Genomic DNA, 19,095 nt, shown 5'->3' with positions numbered 1-19,095 from the left:
TTTAACTGAGTCGCGCATGCGCCGTGAGTGCTGCACGTCTCATTACTGATCCTTCACAGCTGGTGTGTGTACCTGGTGCGCCTGCTGGATGCGTGCGCATCCTGGTTACACCAGTGTGATAGCAGTTTTCGGCCGCCGACACTGAAGGGACAGACGATCTATGCTTCGGATGAAGCCGGGATTGCGGATGTCGGTTGCAATCTGTGTGTCAAGTCCGCCCCTGATGTGATTAACCCATACAGGGGCTTACCGTGCCGGGTATTCTAAATGGGGGAGCATTTTCACACAAGGTTTTCACATTTCAGTGCATATAAAGCATAATCAATAGTATAATAATAATAATAATAATCATAATCAAGGAGTTAATCAATGGATAATTATTCTCAGTATTAACAGCAGTTTTATAAAAATGAAGAAATGATGGGGGAGAGAAAGCAAGTGGTCTCCATTGGGTGGGGGGGGGGGGGGTTAAAAGGTAAAGGAGAAGGTCAAGGAGTTTAAGTAGGAGTGAGGAATATGCATGGTCCGAAACAGATATAGGATTTGGGGAAGGATGAGAATCTTGAAGGGCGCAAGCCTTCCTGCCCATGACATTTCCACTTTTGACAGTTTGCCAATCTCTACATCTAGTTTAAGTAGAAAAGGTTTGTAGTTAGCCTCAGCTATCAGGAACAGAGGGTATTATGTGGATTCCTAGATAACGGATGCATTTCTCTTTCCATATGTAGGGAAGTTGGGCTTGAAGTAAAAGGGACCTAGGACGAGGGGATATCCAAATTCATAATTAAGGACTTGGTGTAATTGACTTTATAATTGGAAATTGAGCTGAATTCATTAAACAAGACATGGCCATTAGGAAGTGATGACTTTGGATCAGTTAACATAAGGATGACATTGTCAGCGAATAGGTTGATAATGTGTGACCTCCCTTCTCCTTTGAAACCGGTTATATGTGGACTGAAGTGGACACTTTCCACCAGGAATTTGATCATTACATTATTGATTATTGATAAAGGAGATAAAAGGACATCCTTGACGGGTGCGATTTGTGATTTGGAATAGAAATCTAGAGGTAAACAATGGAGCTGAGGAAGCAGAGTAAAGGGCAGGCGTGGCAGTGAGAATCATGTCCTGGAACCAAAATTTATCAAGGATTTGGTGCATGTACCCTCAATGTTAAAACGCCTTCTCTGCTTCTATGGAAAGAAGAAGAGAAGGCGTCTGTCTCTGATCTGCATGGCAGATGATATTCAACAATTACCTGGTGGAGTCAGAGGTTTGTCTACCTGCTATAAACCCAATTTTTCAGCTTGCACTAGTTTAGACATGATGACCGACAAGTGATGGGCCAGAAATTTAGCATATAGTTTAACGTCCAAATTGAGGAGGGAAATGAGCCTGACGTTTGCTAGGGTATGTGGCTCTTTCCCTATTTTGGTAAGAGTCACTATGTGTGCCCTCAGGATCTCTGGTGGGGGCGGGGGAGGAAGCTTTTACAGCAGCCACAATATATGATGAAGCAAGATGTGGGGCAAGGTGTTCCCAAAGATCTGATAGCATTAGAGAAACCATCTGGGCCTTGAGATTTACCTTTTGGTAGGGTCTCAATTACACCAAGTATCTCCTGATCTGTGAACGGACAATTAAGATCAGAGAGGTCGGTAGAGTCTGAAGAGGGAAGCTGGAGGTAATCCAAAAAGGTAGCTGATGTTGACGGCTGTGGGGTGCTTGGATCATCTCTCAAATTAAACAGTGATGCATAATACTCAGCATCTGCAATGTCTTGAGGGTTGGTAACTCTCCTCTTTCAAATGGAATGAAATAGGTGGGAAATTTTACATTTGGTACGTTTCACTTTGAGAAGAGACTCTGGACTCTCTCTAGCTCCTTCACATCCCTTCTGAGGATTGGCAACCAGAACTGGACATACTGGAGAAGAAGGGTGGCGCTCACTGGTGTCTATAAAATATTATCCTCTATGGATGGAAAACTGGAGAGTGTCTCGAGTAGAAATGGCATTTATTGAAAAAATCACAAATAAACATTTAAAATTGATGCCACACCAGCCCCAAAAATCCCAGACCTCCTTGGGTTGCTGTAGGATTCCAAGGGAAATGCTGACCCAGCGGGTGGTACCTGGTATTGACTGGGGATCTCCAAGCGTCACACTGATGGATACTGGCTATTGGGGGATGGGGTACCTCGAATAACCCACTTGCGCTGATGTCAAGCTGGAGGGGGACGCTGTGCGCGGCCGCCGCACAGTCCCACGGCTGGTGACAGCTCTCCTGCGTTCGGGTTTCCGGGTCCGCCAGCTCCTCCGCAGTAACCGGAAGTGACGTGGGGATCGCGTCACCGGAAGTGACGATCAGCTACAGTCAGGCTGGTCACTGACATCAACATGCTTGCTTTCTGGTTGCCGCAACTACATGTTTCGCGCGCATGCGCTTTGTCAAGTTGCGGCAATCGGCAACCAGGAAGCATTTAAAGCCAGACTGATAGGCGGGCTTATGGTGATTAACCAATAGCAAACAAAAAAAAAATCAAAAAAGAGGAAAAAAAGAGGAGAAAAAAATGAAAAGAATACTGCAGAATCCCACAGCAACCCTGAAGATGGATAAACATTACTGACATTACAGAATATCGCTGAGAATATGGAACAATTCAAAATATTAATAAATTAGGGTGAGAAGGTATATTGCTGGACAATAAATAAATAATAAACTAAAACCTATTATCAGAGTACCATCATATACTGAGAACATAATATATTAAAAATGTTATAAATATATTAATATCTATTAAAACATTATCCATAAAATATCATACATAAAATTCCTTCATCATGATGACCTATACGTATACATTCATGGAGAACTGGACAGAATACTCCAGATGTGGTCGGACCAGAGTTTTATCAAGTGGTAGGCAAGAGGGATGTTGGGGGATTGTGACAAGGAGACCCCAGTGCAAAAACAGATGATCAGGGACTACTGGAGGCTAAGCTCTACAGGTGCTGATGTGACTCAAGGCAGCTCTGGCAGGCAAAAGACGGAAATCCCGCTGACAACAAGAGAAGAAAAACAGGCGCTGCTGAGTGTAGCATAAAAATTTATTACATGACAATATGTAGCAACTCGCATGGGGATTGCCTTTAGTCCATGTTCCTAGATCGCTTCCTGTATTCAATGTGTCCGCATTCCGACTGGCCCGCAGCCGGGTGATGACGATGCAGGAAGGACCGTGGAGGAGCTGGATCGGGTGGAGGCAGCGGTGAACCGCAAGCCTTCCGGAAGCGACGTAACGCGTTTCGGAGCATGCACACTAGGCTCCTTCTTCAGACGTATGAGAACACTCTGCAGCGGCGGCCATAAAAGGTCCCGCACCGGAAATGACTGCAGCAAATGTCAAAGGGCAATACAGACGGCAACCAGAAATACTCCAGTGCCATGGAAAATACAGAAGTAATTGAAAAACTTATGATTACATCTTAATGCAAAATGAAATAACAAAAAGAGCATAAAATTATAACCAATCTGTATAAAAAGACTAAAAACTACACACATATACTGGGTGTGTGCGAGATGTTCCTTGTATTAGTATGCAAAATAAACTTGAATAAGAAAAGGAGGAAATATCAAGAGAAGAAATTACAATGAAATAATTAAGTAATACATAAAAAATAAAAATAAATAAGAAAACAAAAAATTAATAAAATATCAAATAAAAAAAAATAAAAAATAAAATAAAAAAATAAAAATATATAATAAAAATAAAAAAATATAAATATAAAAATAAAAAAACAAAACAAAAAAACAAAATATTAGAAGGAAGATAAGAGAAAGATGAGTATATACTATATCCATATGTCACACATAATTTACAACGGTACATTGTTAGGTATAGGTAGAGTTAAAGATATATAAAGCTAAATTTATAAGATGGTATAGATCAGTGGTCCTCAACCCTGGCCTACAGGGCCCACTAACAGGCCAGATTTGCAAGATAACTGAAATACATCCCAGGTGATATAATTTGCTGCTCAGTGATTGCAGTATTCTAGTCTGCATCTCCCCAAGGTAATACTTAAAATCTGAAAAAAAAGGGGGGAGATTGGCGCGATCGGACTGAGCAGGCTGCAGAAGTAGACTAAATGTGGGCAAAGGCAAATATACAGGTCTGAGGGATTGCTGGAACACTTGGATGGCTGCAGGCTGTGAAGGGTGAAGCAACCCTGTATTGATCCAAAGAGAGAGAGAGAAACCAAGCGCCGATCTAAGTGTAGCAATGTATGTACTTTAATATCACATAAAACATGTTACTCACAGTCCATTAAAAGTAGGCATCTCAAAAGCAGTGGGGGTGTCCGTGTGGTCACATCCAGGGTGTCATCTTGATCCTGCTGCAAGGCTGCTGCTGTGAGGGACGAGCGCTATTCACCTGTTCTGAGGCAGGGGATTTGCCGGTCCACAGCGGTGATAGGGCAGGCTTTGGTGCGCAGGTCGGAGGATTGTGACATCACTTCCTGGAGATGCAGAGGGGGTAGAACGCCGACACGTTGCAGAGCTTCGCTCCTTCTTCAGGCCGTGCAGGGGCCATTTTGGATGTGGGAATTTATGCCAGAGGTTCAGAGAATGAATTACGGGGGCTCAGCAGGGACAAAAACAGCGCAAAGCAAAGCGGCAAAGTAATATACATAGCGGAGGCAGAAATGAAACTGGAGGGAGAAATGCAGTGGATATCCAGGAGGGGGGGGGGGGGGAATCGTGGGAGAATGTGCTGAACAGATTGGATTGCAATTAAGACTAAATGATTAAAGAGACCATTGTTCGTTGGATATAGTTAGGGACTGGATGGTATTGGTTTGGTGCATGATATAAGTGAATGGGGATAGATTTTCTTTTCATAAAAAAAATTTGTATAAAAAATTCATAAAAAAAAAAAAAAAAAAAAAAAAACACAACATACAAAATTCATATAAAAAACCCATAAAAGAATTCATCTAAAAATCGTGTAGAACATTCCCATGTGTGTTTGTAAAAATTAGAAAAATTAGAGAGATCTCCTATGTTTATGGGAAAGAAAAATTGGGGAATATGTGCAAAATATATATATGTATGAAAAATAGAGAAATTCTTTAAATATATTGGTATAAGGATAATTAATTGCTTGTTATTTTGTACATACATCCATACATATACAGTATAAGGGTCAGAATTATGTTGTTGGTAGGACTGGTGGGTGTGTGTAGTAGTTAAATGTCTGTATGGGCTAATAGGGCAGCAAATAAAATATGCATGGTCAAACTTAACTTCTATAGTGGGTACTTACTTTTGGAGTTTACATGAGATAAAGACGCACGGGGAGGATTTTCACATTGATTTCCTACAACAAGTAGAATCAGCTAAATACCAAACCCTAGAGGAACTCTATGCACTCTTCCCAGACACCTTTTTTTGCCCTCGATACATCATACCCCCAGACAAACTACAAGGTAGTCGTCACACATTCAGCTGGTGGGACAAGTTCTTCTTAGAACACTATATATCCCGGAACATCTCCCCTCGGGGCTTACGCATCCTTAAAACATGTTCCTTTTTAAACTAAGATTTGGACAAAGAATGGTCCCACATTTCCGAATTCTGCACACGGAAATGGATGCAGATCATTTCCCAACAGAGAGAATTAAAATATAAAGATACCCTCTCCAACATCCTCAAAACCATATCTAACCTCACCTTATTCGTCCCTCATGTCCCGATAAACTGTCTCTCCACCCTCAAACTATACACTAAAAAAGACGAGGACTCACTATTACATACCAAACTAAACAAAATGAGAAGAGACCTGGATGATTATAATCACCAAAGAGTATTCAATTGGAAAAAGAACAGACATCCTACACCACCATACCCCAAACCCCCGGTCACCCAACAGCTCCTCGCCCCCCTTGCCCTCTCCCTTCCCTACTGGGGTCATTGTCCCATTCCCCAGTGCCCACCCCCTACTTCCCACATACCCCCGCTATGCCCGAGCCTGATTAGGACCCATAAACCACCCCGAGCCCTCACTCCCAAACCCAAAAGAATCAGAAAAAAAGAGAACCACACTGACCAAAACCAGGGCCTCTGACAGCCCCAGATCGAGTACTCCTCGCATCACCACCGGCACATTGGGTGCCATGTGCACCACAACTTCCGGGCACAGCAGCTCCACCAGTGTCCCCACCACGCGCCAAACTCCCAACATTGACACAATTCACACATCCCAGCCCATTACCACCAATATGAACAGTATCGTCCCATCCAAAGCACTTTGTCCCACTAAACCACCAGGCCAGCTCATGGATGGATCCACCGGTTGCTGCTCCACTGACCATTTTTTAGGACCAACCCCCCCGCTTGCACTAACCCTGCAAACAAACAAAAGAAAACTAGACGCAGAGGAAAGTGGGGGGGGGGGGAGGCAGAAATAAACAAAAGAGCCAAACGGCTAGCACAGTAAAAATATACAACCTATCCACCCACCCACTATCACCTGCCGAAGTCTCTTTACTTAACAGAGGCTTAAACTTTGCCCCAGCCATCCCACCTAACCAATTTACCTTGTTCAAGGATCTCAACAGATTCATTAGGAACCTTACCCCTCAAAGGCCACTACAGCATTCTATCCTCCAAGGTTCCACCTTGCCCTCCTCCTGACCAACCCCCCCCCCCCCCACCCACTCCAGAGCAGGACTCCTCCACGGATACACTGGCTCTTCAAATACTAGAAGAATTATACATAGAAGACAAAGATGATGAGGATCTTATACCATTCACTCTCCATCCCTCCTCTTCCCCCCCCTGTTCGATATTCATCATTCAGGCCAAAATCAGTTTTCAATCCAACCCAGTCCAAAGGCCCGTATCTCCAGACTTTCTACCAAGTAGTATACAGACATTTTACAAATGTGTAAACAGTCCAAAAACCCCTCCCACACTAAAGCCGCCAATCTCAACCAAGATGAAAAACTAGCCCTCAAACACCTCACCCAAAACCAAGACCTTATAGTCAAAACCGCTGACAAAGGCGGTGGTATAGTGGTTCAAAACAGGGCTGATTACGTCCAGGAGGCCCACCGCTTACTCTCAGATACCTCCACTTACCGCCCTCTCCCACAAGACCCTCTCACTAAGTTCCAATCAGAGGCCCAATCCCTTGCTAGAGATGCGAAAGAGGACGGTGTAATCAACAAACAACAACTCTCATTTTTCAATAGAGACTTCTTTTCCACCCCATACTTCTATCATATACTCAAAATACACAAAAACAGCCATCACCCTCCAGGCCGTCCCATTGTAGCTGCCATGGATAGTGTCACCAGCACATTTTCCCAATACATTGATCAATTCCTGCAACCATTAGCACAAAACCTCCCCTCATACATCAGAGATGGCGTCTATCTACTGGATCTCCTCAGTCACTACTCCTGGGAACCCACATACATGTGGGCCTCCCTCCATGTCAATTCCCTCTTCACTTCCATCAAGTTGGTCTCAGGGCAGTTACACACTTCCTATCCGCTGATCCCACGATTCATCCCAAACAAGCCCAATTCATCCTAGATGCAACTGAATTCTGCCTGACCCGGAACTACTTTGAATGCAATGGAGACTTCTACCTCCAAGTCACTGGCACAGCTATGGGGGCAAATTTTGCCCCCAGCTATGCCAACCTCACCATGGGTTTCTGGGAAGCCCAACACATCTGGCAAAATAACCCCTTCACCTCACACATCATATTTTACGCCCGTTACATAGATGACATCATTGTCATCTGGGATGGTCCCCAATCCATCTTTTCCCAGTTTGTACAATATTGTAACCAAAACCCTTTCAACTTGCCTTTCACCTCAGTATGCAATTTGGCTGAATTGGCATTCTTGGACCTCACTCTATATCATGATGGAAAAAGCATTCTAGCAAAAAACTACACCAAACCTACCACTGGCAACTCATTTTTACCCACTCATTTTTACTCAGAGTTACCACCATCCCAGATGGATCTCCAACATCCCAAAGAGCCAATTCTGCCGCCTGAAACGGAATTGTACAAAACAGCAGGATTACTGCGAACAAAGTGCAACAAAATTGGGTATACTGGCGCTCCCAGACTCAATGGCAGAAGGACAGAATGGATGCTGCTCAGGATCTTGAAGTAATAAAATACAATTATTAACTACTTGCCTTCTGTGCACTTAAACCCCCTTCCCATCCAGACCAATTTTTAGCTTTCAGCGCCCTCACACTTTGACTGACAATTGTGCGGTCATGCTACACTGTACCCATATGAAATTTTTATCATTTTTTTTCACACAAATAGAGCTTTCTTTTGGTGGTATGTAATCACCTCTGGGTTTTTTATTTTTTACAAAAAAAAAGAAAAAAGAGAAAATTTTGAAAAAAAAATGTTTCTTATTTTCTGCGAGTAAATTTTGAAAATAAATTTTTCTCCTTCACTGATGTGCGCTGATGAGGCGGCATTGATGGGCACTGATAGGCTGCACTGATGGGCACTGATGAGGTGGCACTTATGGGCACTGATGAGGAGGTACTAATATGCCGCACTGATGAGCACTGATAGGCGGCACTGATAGGCGGCACTGCTGGGCACTGAGAGGTGGCACTGCTGGGCACTGAGAGGTGGCACTGCTGGGCACTGAAAGGCGGCACTGACGGGCGGCACTGATGGGCACTGATAGGCGGCACATGGCACTGATGGACACTGACGGGTGGCACTGATGGGCAGCACTGATGATCACTGATGGGCAGCACCATCAGTGCCCACACTCAGTGCCCATAGTGCTGCCAGTCAGTGCTCATCAGTGCCTAGATGAGCAGGCACTGACTGACAGCACTATGGGCACTGATTGTGGGCATTGATGGGGGGGCACTGTGTGTATGTTTTTTTTTACCTCTAGTAATCAGGGCACTGGTGATCGGTGCCCTGATTACATTTGTTCTGTGTCCCCGGCGCTGTGCAGCTCTCCCTCCTTCCTCACACTGCAGGCTCCGTGTGAGGAAGGAGCGCTTACGATGAGAGATGATCTCATATGTTTACATATGAGATCATCTCTCATTGGACGGTCCGATCACGTGGTGAATGGCCGCTGTGATTGGCCATTCACCACGATCTGTGATCGGCTGTGTCCAAGGGACACGGCCGACACAGATTTGCCCTGATGCACGCTCGCGGGAGCGCGCGGGGAGACGGTTTCTGGGAGGCCGTATGAAGACGCGGATGGAAGGTGGTTAAAATGGGTTAAAAGAGTGCTCCTCAACAGACAAATGCCGGCAGTATGCCCATGATACAGTCAGATGGTACAGCAGTCAAATAATACAGCAGCAGTAAAGTACCTCAGATCGAGGGGGACCCAGGAGCGAGAGAACAACGTCTATCCCACTGGAGAGCCTGAATGGTATCGGCGCTTGGGAGCGGAATGGCCGCCTCGATCCCACAGAGGAGCCTTGCTGATGTTGTCCCTCCAGACCGAGTGAGGACCACGATGTTAGAGGGGGGGAGTGAAACATCAACCCCCGTAGACCACACCGGTCCCGGATGGTGCACAATCGAGGCGGCCGCTACTGCTCCGACACGGCTGCAGCGGCGCCGGATGATGACGTCACCGGGCGCCTGTCAGGGATGTGCACACTGGAATCTGCCTTGCGGATGTAGGTCAGCGGCTGCTAGACTGGTCCAGGGGCAGCGCGCCGGCAAGTGGACTGTCTGCTGGCAGAGCTTGTATGGATGGCCACAAATAGAGGGGGATAACATGTTTCGGGCCAAGCCCTTCTTCAGATCTCCTGTGGCTCTTAGGCGAGGGGCAATTTAAATGAACATGCAAAGGAAGAGGCGTTGCTCCCCACTCTCTGGCTCCACCTTGAACATGACAGTGGAACAAAAAACACTTAATGGTGGAAAATACAAAACAAACAAAAACACTGAAATACAAGTGCCAAAATAAAATAAAAATAAAATAAAAGTACCAAAATAAAATTAAAAATACAAAAATACCAAAAATACCAGAGGATATTGGTTGACCCAAAAAAAAAAACAAAAAAAAACCAGCAGAGTAGGTGATATTAAACCACAGAATATGTGTCGAGTTCTTCATTCAACCCATGCGGGGACAAGGTATTTAACTTACAGATCCAGAACGTCTCTCTCTTGCAAAGCAAGGAGAGACACTCGTTGATGGTCAGGGTACCCTTGGGTACACACTCCACCGCCCACACCTTCAAATCTTGGACTAAGCCCTTGTGGTGGGTAGCAAAGTGGCGGGGGACACTGTGGGGTGGTTTCCCATTTTTTGTATTCAGTCCTTGTGCAATGGCCCTACGGTGCTCACCTATCCGTGTCCGCAGGCGGCCCACGTAGAGTAAATTGCAAGGGCATTGCTGCGAACAAAGCACGCTCCTAGCCCAGAAATTTCAAGACAAGGGATATCCTGTATCATTGGTCCAGCAAGCCCGCTCACATTACCTTCTACAATACAATTTGAATATTTCACATACCCCACCTCATTCACCAAATCCAGCGCCCCAACCCTACGGTTCACTACCCAGTTTCATACGAAATACAGGAAAATGGAAAAGATCCATTTTCCTGTAAAAACCATCATCCTCCAAAAACACTGGCCCATCCTATTAGAGGACCCACATTTGAATTCCTCCATTCCCCCCAAGCCAAAAGCCTCCTACAGAAAATCCTCTAATATAAAAAACCGTATTGCTCCAAGCAAACTAAAATCCGCCACCGCCCACCCCACCAAAACCCTCTGCCTCATCCCCCTTAATAGGGATGTTCCAATGTCGCAAAACCTTATGTCTCACTTATTCCCATATCCACCACGGCCAAACAGAATTCACTGTCAAAGGTAAAACATATCAAATCAAACAATTCTACAACTGCTCAACAGAATATGTAATATATTGCTTAACCTGCCCCTGTGGACTATTCTATGTAGGACGCACCATCAGGCCACTCAGGAAGCGATTTGGCGAACATCGTCGCCTGGTCGAAAAGGGAAGGACAAGCACAGTGTCCCCAGGCACTTCGCATAATTCCACAATAAATCCTCGTCAGGACTCAAGGTGTGGGTAATTGAGTCCATTCCGGACACATTGCCCAGGACAGAGCGTTTCAGGCGGTTATGCCAAAGAGAGACCTTCTGGATATATTCCCTTGAAATGCTCTCGCCTGGAGGCCTGAACGAGGAAATTGAAGTCAATGTGCTGCTGTAGCCCATCTACCTAACCTATTTATTGATATGTATATTAACTTGATCATTTTCTGCCCAGGTCTCATACCATTCTCCAGTGATCCTCTCTCAACCTCTCCGTGCTTCTTTATCTCATGTAAACTCCAAAAGTAAGTTACCCACTATAGAAGTTAAGTTTGACCATGTATATTTTATTTTCTGCCCTATTAGCCCATACAGACATTTAACTACTACACACACACACACCAGTCCTACCAACAACATAATTCTGACCCTTATACTGTATATGTATGGATGTATGTACAAAATAATAACAAGCAATTAATTATCCTTATACCAATATATTTAAAGAATTTCTCTATTTTTCATACGTATATATTTTGCATATATTCCCCAATTTTTCTTTCCCATAAACATAGGAGATCTCTCTCATTTTTACAAACACACATGGGAATGTTCTACACGATTTTTAGATGAATTATTTTATGGGTTTTTTATATGAATTTTGTATGTTTTTTGTTTACACATTTTTTATACAAAATGTTTTTATGAAAAGACAATAGATCCCCATTCACTTATATCATGCACCAAAACCAATACCATCCAGTCCCTAACTATATCCAACGAACAATGGTCTCTTTAATCATTTAGTCTTAATTGCAATCCAATCTGTTCAGCACATTCTCCCACGATTCCTTCCCCCTCCTGGATATCCACTGCATTTCTCCCTCCAGTTTCATTTCTGCCTCCGCTATGTATATTACTTTGCCGCTTTGCTTTGCACTATTTTTGTCCCTGCTGAGCCCCCACAATTCATTCTCTGACCCTCTGGCATAAATGCCCACATCCAAAATGGCCCCTGCACGGCTTGAAGAAGGAGCGAAGCTCCGCAACGCGTCGCCGTTCTACCCCCTCTGCATCTCCAGGAAGTGATGTCACAATCCTCCGACCTGCGCACCCAAGCCTGCCCTATCACCGCTGTGGACAGGCAAATCCCCTGCCTCAGAACAGGTGAATAGCGCTCGTCCCTCACAGCAGCAGCTTTGCAGCAGGATCAAGATGACACCCTGGATGTGACCACATGGACACCCCCACTGCTTTTGAGATGCCTGCTTTTAATGGACTATTGTGAGTAACATTTTTTATGTGATATTAAAGTACATACATTGCTACACTTAGATCAGCGCTTAGTTTCTCTCTCTCTCTTTGGATCAATACTTAAAATCTGGCCTGTTAGTGGGCCCTGAGGACCGGAGTTGAGGACCACTGGTATAGATGACTCACAGAATGGTGTTAATGTCGAATTCTTCATTAAGTCCCCCGGGTGAGATAACATTCAGGGCGTTTGGAAACGCCCCTTTAACCAATTTTGTATCCAAGAGCAAACCTTGTGGTCGATGCCTGCAGACCTTATTTTATAAATTAAGCGTTTGTGGGGAACTGATTCAAACGCCTTAGCAAAATCCAGGTACACCACATCCACAGGTCTCCCCCCTATTTAGCTCACAGCTCACCTCCTCATAGAATGTTAACAGGTTGGTTAGACAAGAACACCCTTTTGTAAATCCGTGCTGATTAATACTGATGATGATGTTCACTTTAGCAAACTCTTGGATATAGTCCCTTATCATCCCCTCCAGAAGTTTACATACTATTGACGTCAGACTGACCGGCCTATAATTTCCCGGTACATGCCTCTGCCCTTTTTTGAATATTGGTATCACGATAGCTTTCCTCCAGTCACCTGGTACATTTCCTGTCAAGATACTATCTGCAAAGATCAGGAACAGTGGTCTAGATATAACCTTACTGAGTTCTTTGAGTACGCTCAGATGTACGCCATCCGGGCCTGGTGATTTACTTGTGTTAATTTTATCAAGCCTTTACCTGAATTCACCCTCTGTTAGCCATAGCGGCATGACCTGTGAAGTACTGCTAACCATACAGTCATGGTCAGTGTACCCCTCCTTTTCTTGTGTAGAGACTGAGGAGAAGAAAGCATTAAGCACGGTTGTCTTCTCTGTATCCTCTGTAACCATCCTCCCATTATCGTTAATTATGTGTGCAATATGCTCTGACCTCATTTTTCTTTTTTTTTGCTGTTGATATATTTAAAGAATTTTTTAGGGCTCTTTTTACTTTCCTCTGCTATTGTCTCTCAAAGTTGATTTTAGCCATTTTGATTTCATATTTACATTTCTTATTTGATTCCTTGTATTGCTGGAAAGCCGATAATGTGCCCTCCGATTTATATTTCTTGAAGGCCTTTTTTTTTTTTTTTTCACCAATACATTTTTTTTACATTCCAATTAAACCAGCCAGGTTTGGCTTTGGCTCTTCTAAATTTATTTCCCATAGGAATGCACTGTGCGATGCTATTGTTTAATATGGTCCTAAAGCATTGCCATTTTTCCTCTGTGGTCAGTGTTCCTAAGGGTTTGGTCCCAGTTTATTTTCTCTATCATTGAGCACAGTTTGGGGAAATTTGCCCTTCTGAAGTTTAGGGTTCTTATGTTCCCCTCTTGCCTTGTTATATTGTTATTTACGCTAAATGTGATCATTGCATAGTTTGTTGGAAAGGGTGTAAAGCAGTGTGCAGAGGGTCCTTCCAGAATTTGTAGCTATATGGTGAGGGAACAAATTGCATAATCTACTCTAATAACAGACAGAAGTGATATATACAGCTGCAAGAAAAAGTATGTGAACCCTTTGGAATGATATGGATTTCTGCACAAATTGGTCATAAAATGTGATCTGATCATCATCTAAGTCACAACAATAGACAATCACAGTCTGCTTAAACTAATAACACACAAAGAATGAAATGTTGCCATGTTTTTCATTGAACACACCATGTAAACATTTACAGTGCAGGTGGAAAAAGTATGTGAACCCCTAGACTAATGACATATCCAAGAGCTAATTGGAGTAAGATGTCATCCAACTGGAGTCCAATCAATGAGATGAGATTGGAGGTGTTGGTTACAGCTGCCCTGCCCTATAAAAAACACACCAGTTCTGGGTTTGGTTTTCACAAGAAGCATTGCCTGATGTTAATGATGCCTCACACAAAAGAGCTCTCAGAAGACCTACTATTAAGAATTGTTGACTTGCATAAAGCTGGAAAGGGTTATAAAAGTATCTCCAAAAGCCTTGCTGTTCATCAGTCCACGGTAAGACAAATTGTCTATAAATGGAGAAAGTTCAGCACTGCTGCTACTCTCCCTAGGAGTGGCCGTCCTGTAAAGATGACTGCAAGAGCCCAGCACAGACTGCTCAATGAGGTGAAGAAGAATCCTAGAGTGTGAGCTAAAGACTTACAAAAGTCATCAGACTTACAAAGTCAGACTCACATATCATTCCAAAGGGTTCACATACTTTTTCTTGCAGCTGTATATTAGTGTTGCACAGATAACGGTATTGGTGCGGATTCAAAGCATTTGCACTCGTGCAAATGCTCCGATACTAAAACCAATACCTTTTTGGCGATTCCATTGACTTGCATTGAGTTCTGTTAAACAAAGTTGCCGGCTGCAAAGAAATCAGAGGTTGAAATCGCACTGATCTGCGGCTTTGAAATCACGATGGAGTAGTGCAATTTCAAAGCCACAGAAGAACTGTTCTTCATAATTATGGAGTAATCATTTTTCATTAGTCAGAAAAAAAAAAAAAAAAAGCTGTCATGACATTAAAAATAGGTATCTGTAATTTATAATCGGGGAGTACTTAAGAAAAAATATCAGTACTTGTAATTCCTCTTCTAGGGTGACCTGTCAGTGCTTTTTGCTCCTCCTGCCTTAAGAGTGCCCCTATTGCAAGCCACAAAGTATAATATTGAGTTCCCCTATACAGTAGCAAGGTAAAATTTAATAAAAATCTGCCTTTAGAATCACTTTAAATTACTTCATTCTCCTTGCCAGGACTACATGTCCCATGAGCCATTGCTCCTCACACATTCACAAGCTTACTGGCATGTAAGGAGAGTGTACTAAGCTGTGTGTTGCCCTGTGTATACTGACATGTATGGAAGGTAGGAATGGGCTCGGGGCATGTTCAGGATCCCGCCGACACTGAGACAGGCAGTGAGACAGATTCTCCGCAGCTGCACAGATCGGAAAATGTCTCACTGATTGTCATTAGCCATGTGCAGTGTCGGCATCCTGGCAGGATTGGGCACATGGGATTCCGAACAAACCCATCTCTAATGGGAGGTGTACGGAGTTGCAGGTGCGCTGCTCTGTGTATACTAACATGTATGGATGGTGTACTGAGCTGTATGTGTGCGGCACTGTGTCTACTGACATGTATGGGGGGTGTACTAAACTGTATGTGTGCTGCACTGTGTATGCTGACGTGTATGAACGATTTATTGAGCTGTATGTGTGCTGACGTGTATGAACGGTGTATTGAGCTCTATGTGTGCTGCACTGTGTATACTGACATGTATGGTTTATTGAGCTGTATGTGTGCTGCACTATGTATACTGACATGTATGAAGGGTGTACTGAGCTGTATGTGTGCTGCACTGTATTTCCTGATATGCAAACAAATAATGAATTCTGTATGCAGGCCAACTAATTGGCTAACTAACTATCCGATTATGAAAATAGTTGACAGCTATTTTCATAATCGATTAGCTGTTTCAGCCCTACACAAATCCTATATTTTTTTTTTCACTTGCAGTCTAGATTTTTCAGTTAACATAATTTCCTTTACTAAGCTAAGAAAAAATGTAAAGTAAATGTGCTCTACTACTTTAGTAAATCAATCTAAATTTCAGTTAAAGTAATACATGTTTTTCTGGTTTATGAATACAAATTCACACAAATTTATACTAATATGCACATCAGGGACATCTTTACCAATAACAAAAGGAAAAACAAAACTCTTATCTTATGTCAACATGACTGAACTATATGGAAAATCAGGGCTCACCAGCTTTGTTTTCAATTGCAGCTCGCAGAATCTTATCACATGGAGTCATAACACCTAGGTCAACCACCCTTGAATCAAAGTAAAAGAAAAAAAAAAGGATCATCCAAAGAATTTGAGACAATAAAAACTATGAATCACAATTAGTATCCAGATTTGATACCCAGAGTATAAGTAATAAATAGCATTACTTAGTGGAAATACAGAAGTGTACTGTATATGTGTTATATTTCTATTAAAGTGGAAGTAAAGTCTTTTTTTTTTCAAAATAGGAGTGCAAAATCTGGTGTAGCTCTGCAAAGAAACCAATCAGCTCTCAAATTTTTTTTTTTGTTTTTGTTTTTTTTTTATCAAAGCTTAAACAAGCTGAAGTTAGAAGCTGACTGGCTACCATGCACAGCTGAACCAGATTTTGCAAAGTTTTAGTAAATCATCCCCATAATGTGCTAGTATGTGACCCATAATAGCACATTATGCCATTGTCTAGCACCATTTTAAATTTTTTTTTATTTTAAAGGCCACATTTTACTACCGCTTTAAACCTCCATGCACACTAGCTTAAATAAAAAACACTCTTAACAGCAGCTTTTAAGCTTTTGTTTTTCTCCTTCTCCTCAAGGCAAATAGTGTTATCCTATGTGTCCATGCAAACTATTTTAGTCTAGAAGTGTTTTTCTTCAGGAATCACGCCACATTCCTATTCAAATCACATGCAATAGATGGAAATTAGATCAGCACAAAACATTATCTAAAATGAACAGCAGCTGGACACTCAGGGTCAAATGATCAAATCCCAGTAAGAGTCCAGAATAAATTAAGTGCAGCACTCTGAATGTCTGTGCGGTGTGATTTGAGCCATTGATTTGTAAATCTCAAATCACACCAACTACAAACAAAAAAGTCACAGGACCCCCCACACACACAAACACCCTGGAATCGGATCACTAGGTGTTCATACTTATGTGGTCCGCTTCTGTCAATCACACTGCGTTTTGGGGTGTCGTAACTTGATCAATAAACCAGGTATTGGTACTTTTGGCAGTTTGGGCAGGTGCCAAGTCCTGCTGGAAAATGAAATCATCACCAAAAAGCTGGTCAGCAGAGGGAAGCATGAAGTGCTCTAGAATTTCCCGGTAAATGGCTGCACTGACTTTGGACTTGATAAAACACAATAGACTAACATCTACCAACAGCCATAAAAAACTTCTGAGTACCATTTTGAGTTACCACACAAAACTTTCAGCAAAATGGACAAGCCTGCTGAATCTTTTCACTTTTATTTTCAGGGTGTCTTTAAATTCAGCTCTGTAGGATAATAATTTTAATTTCCATCAAATGATGTGCATCCTTTCGTTACTAACACATTATCAAGTTCATATCAGTATAGATATCCAGCATATTTTTCCCTATTAAATTCTGATGTGTTTTCATAGTGTTGCTTCAATTTTTTTTTGTAGCAATGTATTGTATGTAAAATAACTTTATTATATATTATATTCTATATAAAAAACTGCCCAGGTCCACTGTCGTTGTAGATCGTGCAGAGTGTATATATGCAAATAGTAATGCTGATAGAAATGGCAACTCACCCCATGTGGCAATCACGGCCGCTGGGACGCAAAATTGAGCCCCATGAAAAACCCTAGGCGCCTGTGGACCCAAACTGTGGGGCCATATCTTCTGCCACCAAGCCACTACTGTTGCAAAGTAACCCAAACAAATGGGGCAGCACCATTGGCTCCCGCTGCTCTGTCAAAGTCAGTGAGCCAATAAGGAGAGGGGGGCAGGGCAGGGCCGAGCCGCGGCTCGGCGTCTGAATAGACACACAGAGCAGCGGCTTGGCGTGGGGGGCCTCCATTGCAAGCTGCTTGCAGTGTGTGTGTGTGGCGACTTGGCAGAAGTGAGGGGCCTTGGGTGCCGAACAGGGGCCAGAGAAGAGGAGGATCGGGGCTTCTCTGTCCAAAACCACTTAACAGAGCAGGTAAGTATGTTATTTAAAAAATAAATAAAAAAACAGACCTTACAATCACTTTAAAATGAATAGCTCAACACCAAGTTCACTATATAGACCACTTGTTGTGCATTTATACATGTTGATCATATCCCCCTAATCTCCTCTTTTAAAGACAATAAATTCAGTTCAGCTGCTCCATGCCTCTTATCAGTTTGGTTCTTTGCACTTTCACCAGTTCCCCGATATCCTTTTTGTGAATTGGTGCCCAAAACTGAACTGCATATTCCAGATGAGGTTTTACTAATGATTTGTACATGGATAAAATGATCTCTCTCTCTGAAGTCTATACCTCCTAATACAAGAAAGGATTCGTGCTTGCTTTGGAAACTGCAGCTTGGCATCGCATGCCAATATTAAGCTTATGATCTACTAGAACACCCAGATCCTTCTCCACCATTTACCCCTCCAGTTGTACTCACCCTACCCCCCCCCCCCCCCCAAAGTATAAAACAGTGTCAGAAGTATCAAAAACTCCATAGAGGGGCAGGTGCTGTGTCCGTGAATGAACTCAGGGAAATGGATTTCACAGTAAGTACAAAAATCCCATTTTCTCTTTCGTTCATTGGCAGACACAGCTCTCCATATTAAGAACCACAGGGATGCTCCCAAGCAGTGCCAAACATGATGGGTGGGACAACAAAAAATCCCAGGGCTAAACACAATAGCCAACCAGGTAAACAGAAGCTCAACAAAAACAACTGGAGCCAAACCTCAACAATACACCCAAAAGAGGGAACAGACCCTCCAGCCTGCAAAACTTTGCGGCCAAAGGAAGCATCTGCAGATGCCAATACATCCGTTTTGTTGAATTTGTTGAAGCTTACACCGACGACCAAATGGCCGCCTTGTAAACCTGCACCACTGACGCCTGATGACAGAAAGCCCA

At 43.0% G+C, this 19,095-nt stretch overlaps 1 protein-coding gene across 1 annotated transcript in view; it reads right to left on the bottom strand.

The window, feature by feature from the left end:
• Positions 1–19,095, bottom strand: part of MTR (5-methyltetrahydrofolate-homocysteine methyltransferase) — a 1,642,758-nt gene that overhangs the window by 402,536 nt on the left and 1,221,127 nt on the right. Inside the window, exon 23 of the mRNA XM_082249226.1 lies at positions 16,199–16,266. Coding sequence (XP_082105352.1) covers positions 16,199–16,266 — 68 coding nt within the window. The remainder of the gene's footprint in view (positions 1–16,198; positions 16,267–19,095) is intronic.

This window comes from Pelophylax lessonae, assembly GCF_965119305.1.
Source record: "Pelophylax lessonae genome assembly, chromosome: 3".
NCBI lineage: Eukaryota > Metazoa > Chordata > Amphibia > Anura > Ranidae > Pelophylax > Pelophylax lessonae.
Note: the sequence above shows the minus strand (reverse complement) of the source record. Positions and strands in the feature narration are given on the sequence as shown.